Source organism: Protomyctophum bolini, assembly GCF_963924005.1.
Source record: "Protomyctophum bolini genome assembly, chromosome: 9".
In the NCBI taxonomy this organism is placed as follows: domain Eukaryota; kingdom Metazoa; phylum Chordata; class Actinopteri; order Myctophiformes; family Myctophidae; genus Protomyctophum; species Protomyctophum bolini.
In genome coordinates, this window is record NC_137870.1 from 44,241,453 (window position 1) to 44,249,908 (window position 8,456).

The 8,456-nt window shown below is 42.6% G+C and overlaps 1 protein-coding gene across 1 annotated transcript in view; it reads right to left on the reverse strand.

Moving 5' to 3' along the window:
• ppp1r14ab (protein phosphatase 1, regulatory (inhibitor) subunit 14Ab) overlaps positions 1 to 5,756 on the reverse strand; it is a gene marked incomplete at its 3' end in the record, with an annotated part of 13,363 nt that extends 7,607 nt beyond the window's left edge. Inside the window, exons 1-2 of the mRNA XM_080772992.1 lie at positions 5,480 to 5,756; positions 2,345 to 2,523 (exon numbers count right to left, since the gene is read on the reverse strand). Coding sequence (XP_080629118.1) covers positions 2,345 to 2,523; positions 5,480 to 5,552 — 252 coding nt within the window. The 5' untranslated portion in view covers positions 5,553 to 5,756. The remainder of the gene's footprint in view (positions 1 to 2,344; positions 2,524 to 5,479) is intronic.
• Positions 5,757 to 8,456: the final 2,700 nt, after the last annotated feature.

Sequence of the window (8,456 nt, forward strand, 5' to 3'; positions counted from 1 at the left end):
AATGGACCCTTATAACAGGTCCATTTGGTTCCATGTGTATACACTCTTATACCGGTGGCTCCACCGGCGGGCGCGTTGCGTCTCCGTCAAAAAACGAACCGGGGCAATTTGAATGCAGTCCGCAACGCAACGCAACGCAACGCACCGCGGGCAGTGGAGCCACCCTTCATTGATTGAAAAGGGAACACTTCCATGGGGCACGGTGGCACAGTTGGTAGTGCTGTCGCCTCACAGCTAGAAGGTCCTGCGTTCCATTCCCCGCCGGGACGCTGTGGGTGCTGGCGGCGTATTTCCTCCTCCGCGTCATCAGTGCCCATACCCGAGGCGGGGGTTGGTGAAAGGGCCTTTCTGTGTGGAGTTTGCATGTTCTCCCCATGTCCCCTAGGGTAGGTACCCTCACATGTTCTCCCCGTGTCCCCTAGGGTAGGTATACCCTCACAAAAATCATGCAGTAATCCTGGTCCCTAAACTGCCTCCCCCTGGCCAGCCGGGGCGCCTGATGGAGGGGGAAAGGAACTGGTTGGAATAACGTGTTCCTTCCACGCGCTATACGTCCAACCAGGGAAACTCCCCCCCTGTCAGGTGTAAAGGAGCAATGTAGACACTCAGGCATGAAGGAAGCATGAGTTCAAGTCCGTTGTTCTCCCCATATATGGGGACTAGGTTGGTGGAGGGTGTGTAGAGCCCAGGATCACATTAGATGATTGACACAGGGGTGGAAAAAATGGGTTACAAAATCGTGGGATAAAAAATATATATATTAAAAAGGGAACATTCCCTGACGGTGACGGAGATGCGACGCGCCCGGTGGCGCCCCGGTGTTCGAGTTAAAGGGGTCTTTCCAAACACAACGTTTGAGAACCACTAGTACTAGTTCAAGGTTAGCTTTATTGTCCCTTGCGGGAAATTGGTTTGCAGCCAGATCATAGTACAAATACACACAAAATACACACAACAACAACATTCAATACAAGACTAAGAACAGGGCACTAGAGAGACAGAAAATTCATGACATAACAGTAGTAGCAAAGTCAGAAAAAGTGCATTAGTGGGCAGTATACTGTGCAAAAGGGCAAGAATAAAGTGCTATTTGCTGTTCAGCAGTTGAATAGCAGCCGGGACAAAAGGATAATTTGTTGGACTCCTAATAGTGTCCCTATAAATACAAATTCTGAACAAAGGCTGGAGCCTTAAGGCATTCAAGTATAGGTTGGGCGTTCTGGTCAAAATAAGAACATTATAATGGTGTCTTAAAAAAAAGGAAATCAAACATTTGCCACGGACCACGCGGACACATTCAATGTTTTACCCCCTGTTTCAACTGAGCATTATGTTATACTTTAGCTGTTGAAAAATAGCAGATCTATACAAGCTCGAGCTTGTAGGTCTGCTATTTTTGAAGAATCGTGAAAATGTGGCACAAATCTTTTGAATATAATATATTCTTTCGGAATACTTTTTATTTATTTCGACATTTTAATCCTAAATGGATTAAAATGTCAAGGGGACGTGCACCGCATCGCCTGGTTGAGTCACCACTGTTAGGAAATGTGTCCATATATGATCAATCAAATCTACATTATATTACTTTGCAATACGAGGTTTCCACTGGACACAGACTGGTCTGATGATTAACCCATTCTGACCTGAGATCAGATTCTAAAAATGTCAGTCGTTCTTCGATTTTTCAAAAATAGCAGACCTACAAGCTCGTAGCGCGCCACTCGGTGGCGCGCTATGAGCTTGTAGATCTGCTATTTTTCAATAGCTAAAGCATAAGATGATGCTAACACCAAAAGGGGTTCCCGTTCAGAATGGGTTAAATTAATCCACTATACTACACTACAATCCCCCCCCCCCCTTTCCCCTCACTGTATATGTCTCTTTTCCCTTTCTGCTTCCTTTATGACGAATTCCTGTTCTGTTCTTTGACTATATGGAAGTGTCTATTTGTATACGTCTCTAAATGTTTTGATGAATTGAACACGGTGGACCCTCTTGTAAACAAGTGTATAATGCTTAACCCATTTTGACCGGAGATCAGATTCTAAAAAATGTCTCCTATACATCCTGACAGTTTTCTGAAAAAGCTATGTTTCTATATGTCAGTGGTTCTTTGATTTTTTTTTTTTTTTAGCTAAAACAGTATCATGCTATAACACCAAAAGGGGTTCCCACCCCAAAATGGGTTAATTGGGTCGTCCACTCACTCACAGTTAACAGTCTTTGTATTGAGTTTGTGCTTGAAGTGTACTGTAATTCTGCAAACTGTTAATACATAAATCAATCAATCAATCAATCAATCAATCAATCAATCAATCAATCAATCAAAAACTCCACTCACCCTGCCAGCGTAGAGACGCTCCAGACCACAGTCCATCCACTTCTCCACCTCCAGCCTCCTCTGGAGCTCCTTGCGGTTGTACTTGACCGTGACCCTGGCCTGTCTCCTGCAGGGCAGGCTGAGGGTGGCGGGGTCCCTCATCCCGGGCAGGACGGGGACGGCTGAGAGGGGCCCTCCCACTAAAGAAAATAAAATAAAAACATTTTCGTTAATTATTGAACTAAAAGAAAATCTAGAAAAGGAGAAAAGAAAACTAACTGAAACTGTATTGTAACCAAGTAAAACTAACTGAAACTGTATTGTAACCAACTCAAACTAACTGAAATTACAGACAAAATGCCCTTAGTTTTTCTTTAGCTTTTTTTTTTAGCTTAATCTGTAACAGAATTTTTTTTATGCAATCTTTTCTTGAGTTTTTATTACGTACAATACTTACTCTGGCCCTTTTCAATCCTGCACCTGACTTATTGTCCAGGTGCAGGATTGGAAAGGGCCGGAAAACTCAAACTAAAACTAAACTAAAACTATTATAACGTTGGTAACTATACGTATATTTACTCAAGTATAGGCCTGAGGCCGATTCTAAAGATCCTTCTCTAAATCCTGACATGAAGGTTTTCTGAAAAACCCTATAACCCTATAGGCGGAGCCGACATATAGCTGCGGGCTAAACCTGACCTCTTCTACTAAACATGAACATCACTAAGCCCAGGACATCCGGATGAACCTGTGTGCTTTACGGCTGCTCCAACAGTATAGTGGCAACATTTCAAAAACAAAACAAAAAACGGAATGTCAAAAATATTTTTTTTGAATGTTGCCACTATACTTTTGGAGCAGCCATAAAGTACACATGTGGTTCATCCGGATGTTCTGGGCATGCATCTTTGTAATGTTAGTGTTAGTAAAAAAGCAGGTAAAAGAGTAACGTTTGAAAAGGCAGACTAACATCAGGTTCACTAAGAGGTCACCTTAGTAGAAGATTTGTAGAAGAGGTGCAGGTTTGCAGTGTTTTTGCACCACTCAAAGTGGTGCCTGTGGCACAAATTATTGATGACCATGAAGAATCTCTTAGATTGCAGTTATTTTGAGATGATAGCAGTGATTTGACAACGTCAGATGTAATGGAAATAATAGCAGAGATATCATGCAGATCACAATTATATCACTTGTATTATAATCTTCTCTGTCATCTGGAAACCTGATCATCATGTCCAACACTGTCTTCACTGTTCAAATTCAACAAGAACACAAAAGTAGCAGATCTAATCAAAGCGTGGATATCTCGCCCCACAGTGTGGTTATCTCGCCATCTAAGATCTACAAGCTTGTATTATATCTTCTCTGTCATCTGGAAACCTGATCATCACGTCCAACACTGTCTTCACTGTTCAAATTCAACAAGAACACAAAAGCAGCAGATCAAATCAAAGCGTGGATATCTCGCCCCACAGTGTGGTTATCTCGCCATCTCTAGATCCACAAGCTTGTATAGATCTATCCACACTTTTCCTGGGCTGTGTGTGCTCCAGTTCCTGTCGATTTGATCCAATGAAAGCCAATGAAACTGGTCAGATGACCAATGATATCCAATGAAATCAACAGGAACTGGAGCACACACAGCCCAGGAAAAGTGTGGATAGAGCAGTGGTTCTCAAAGAGAGGGGGTCCGTGGTGGTGGACCCCCAGGGGTCCTTGAGGGAGTTCCATTGGGGGTCCGCAGCTATGCATGATGGTTTGGAACCAAATGGACCCTTATGGGTCCGTATAACTCTGAGAGTGTACAGATGGAACCAAGATTTGACTATATAAATTGGGGGTCACTGCAGAGATATATAGAGAAATGCCATTAAATGGGGTGTCCGTAGCCTAATGCATGTCAAACTGGGGGGTCCCTGAAATTAAACAGGTTGAGAATCACTGCTAGAGTGATTGGTAATAAATGGGAACCACACTGAGCATGTATAGGTCTGCTATACGTTTTGATGTATTTGTGTGACGTTGTGGTATATGTTCAAGTAGGACGTTCATTTTTACTGGGAAAGAAATTCAGAAAAATGCACATACTGTGAAGTGCACAAAGATTAGACGGGTCTTTGTTCACTTTATTACTGAAAAAAATTAAATAAAAAACAGTGTGAATATGGAGACATATATAGCCCGGCAGCTACAGTATATATGTATTATGCTGTTTGTCTGCCCTGTGCAGGTTTTTTTTACAAAGCCCCAAAACACACAACTGGAGTTTACCGTATTCATGTCACATGTAATATACATACAGTATAATCCTAAACATGTTTAATGTACTTTCATCATGTACAGTCAGTGTAAGGAAGTGAATTGAATGAGACAATGTAGTCATCATAGAGACAGACTGTATGAGATGAACTAACACAATGTACAGTATGTACTCATTATAGAGACAGACTGTATGAGATGAACTAACACAATGTACAGTATGTATGTATACACACACACACACACACACACACACACACACACACACACACACACACGCACAGGCACGCAAGCGCACGCACGACACAGCTGTAAACTTTCACTTTCAGTTGTGTCAACTGTCAGCTAGGGGGTCTTTTCTGGGAAATCATGCATGGTCTCATCTGCTGTAACCTGCACATGCTGCTACAATTACAAAGTCGGAATATTTGGAAGATTTTTGAAAACATGATGGGACGGTGGACCTATATAGGGACAAATTAATGTGGGCGCGTCCATATCATCATGACAAGAACATAATTTGACAACCACTGGTAAAATAAATAAAAATAAAGCCCAAATTTAAGCAATATATGCCTACACTTTAGCGGCAGCCCCTGCAAAAAAGGCAACCCGTGAACCCGCACTACCTATATAATATTTTACAAGCAACTGTATTGAAAAAATAAGTCCAAATTGTCGCTATATATAGCCAAGCGGGCATACACGTGCCTTTTATTGTAGCCTACACTTTTGCAGTAAAAAAGCACATGCGGGCAATTCAATACAAGGACTTCTTAAAGCCTATAAAGGCTTGTTTCCATTGGGGTTACGGCCGGGTACCCTTCTTCATATTCAATTCATAATAGGAGGAATCCATATTCAACTTATTGGCTATATGTATTGTATTTGTCTTACCTCCGTGGTGGCTCCTGGGAGAACTGGGAGAATGCAGCTTGTTCACTCGTCTCCCCACCCGGTTCGCTGACATGATGATCCGACCGCTCACTTTATTTATGCTTTTGGAAAACGCGCGCCCCCCGGCCCCGATCTAATATATATTCTATATTATAATAATTGATAGCCTATACAGTGTAATAGGAAGAGACGCCAGACATTCAGTAATTGGCTATAACATATAGTATATCATCCTAAAACCGTAACGGAGAGAAAATAGACCTACACACACGGAATGGGTGGCGGCGTGTGCTCTGTGTGTGCTCTCTGTGTGCATGTGGGACCGGGTGAGGCTGAGAGAGAGAGATTAAGAGAGAGAGAGGGGGGGGGGGGGGGGTAGTCTAGCCCACAGCTGTTTCCCAAACATAGGATCGGGACCCTTTTTGGGTCACGGTCCCACGGACCCATTCCTTAATGGTAACAGGTCATCTCGCCCCTTTGTCAACTCGCCCCCAAAGCGTGGATATATCTCGCCCCACAGTGTGGATATCTCGTCCCAAAGCACGGATATCTCGCCCCATGTTTATTTCATGTTTATTTTACCTTCATTATTTATCATATTAGAACATTTAGAATCAATGTTGTTTGTCAAAGGAGAACATTTAGAACCTCTAAACTGGCCCCCGCAAAATCTGAATTTGTATTCAGATTGTATTTGTATGCGTCTCTAAATGTTTTGATGAATTGAACATGGTGGACCCTCTTGTAAACAAGTGTAACGCTTAATTGGGGTCGTCCACTCACAGTTAACAGTCTTTGTATTGAGTTTGTGCTTGAAATGTATACTGTAATTCTGCAAACTGTTAATAGATATTTCAATCAATCAATCAAATCAGTAGGCCTACTATATTCTGCTATGTCTGCCTATAAAAGTACAGTAGCCTACTTGAAATTCCATTCTGGAAAGGTACGTGTTCTGTTCCTCCATTACTGAAATTAATTGTTGTTGTACTATATGTCTGCCTAAAAGTACAGTAGGCCTACTTGTTAGAGTTAAAGATTTAGCTGGGAACCTTGAGCGCCACCAACAGGTGGATATTTACGGCAGCAGTGTGCAATTTACGTGGAATCTTTCACATTCATCATAATACTAGGCTGAGGAATATATCCCACCCTTTTCACATTGGCCAGTTACAGCGCCACCAACAGGCAGATTTTTGAAAATTCTAGATAGTTCCAGTGATCCTGGACTGCACCAACACAGAGTAAATGAGGTGGTTGAGCGTGTACATTCTAAAGTACTCATGCTAGATGATACAACTTTCATTTCTCGCATTGTGTATATATTTTTGTTCAACTCTTTTTTCGCGATAAATGGCCCGTTTTATAACATTTACAAAATAGAAATTAAATGAAATAAATACAAATAACAATGTATGTAGGTAGATAGATAGATAGATAGATAGATAGATAGATAGATAGATAGATAGATAGATAGATAGATAGATAGATAGATAGATAGATAGATAGATAGATAGATAGATAGATAGATAGATAGATAGATAGATGGATGCAGTGCAACAGTGCCATCTTCTGGTGACAACATAACAGCACAACAACACATTATACAGCTCAACCCATCACCCCATCATTTCTCACATTGGGGTCAGAAGCCATGCAGGAAGATGTAACATGTCAAATATTACATCTTGGTTGATAAACCAAAGTCTAAATTAGAAGCTTGATATAGGCTATTAAAGCAACAAATACAAATTATTGTTATTATTAGCACTGGTCGGCAGGCTTCTCACTTCCCTGTTGGCCAGTTGTGTGGCCCTCTCTCCCGGTGCTGGCTGTGCCTCGGTGAAGGCTGCGAGCGGGGCGCCCCTCCGTGGGCTTGTCTATATAGCTGGAAGCCTGGAGGAAAGGGCCAGTGACTTGCCCAATCACTGCTGACCCGCCAACTGGAGAGTGTAGTGGCTGAGGGTTGAAACACTCTAAGAAGGTTTGAGACCACCTGATGACCTCTCTTCCAGGCCTAGGCTTCAATGGATTCTACATTCGCATCTTCGATGTATTTATACAAACGTATAGTTTCACAAGATAGTATTACCCCGACCTGGGCCGTGGCTCAGCGGTCCAGGCACCTTGGCTGTTTATCCAGCCTGGCAGTGTGCCGCGGGTTCGACTCCCAATCCCAACAGCCTTCACTGCATGTCTCCCCATTTCCTGTCAGCCTATACTGTCTGTCCCTCCATATAAGATGAAGGCGAAAGCCACAAAAATAATTAGTATTACCCAAAGTGTTAATGTAACACTGCTCTGTTTACACCTTTATTTTTTGATTGTCTCGTTACATTTCTGCTTGGGCAATGCACGTTTTCTCATGCCAATAAAGCTCCTTTGAATTGAAATTGAGAGAGAGAGAGAGAGAGAGAGAGAGAGAGAGAGAGAGAGAGAGAGAGAGAGAGAGAGAGAGAGAGAGAGAGAGAGAGAGAGAGAGAGATTGAGAGAGAGAGAGAGAGATTGAGAGAGAGAGATTGAGATTGAGAGAGAGAGAGAGAGAGAGAGAGAGAGAGAGAGAGAGAGAGATTGAGAGAGAGAGAGAGAGAGAGAGAGAGAGAGAGAGAGAGAGAGAGAGAGAGATAGAGATGTTGTTATGTTGTTGTTTGTCATATCTGTCATTGTGCTTTGGCAACACTTGTAAAATATCATGCCAATAAAGCCTATTGAATTGAATTGAAACACACACACACACACACACACACACACACACACACACACACGCACGCACACACGCACACACACACACACACACACACCCACTCGCACGCACACACACACACACACACACACACACACACACGCACACACACACGCACACACACACACACGCACACACACACGCACACAATGAGTGGAGGAGGCGTGTCCTCAGCACAGACACCTCATCAGGTAATTCCGGTCTGTTTGGTTTCCTCGTCAGAGAATGATCTAC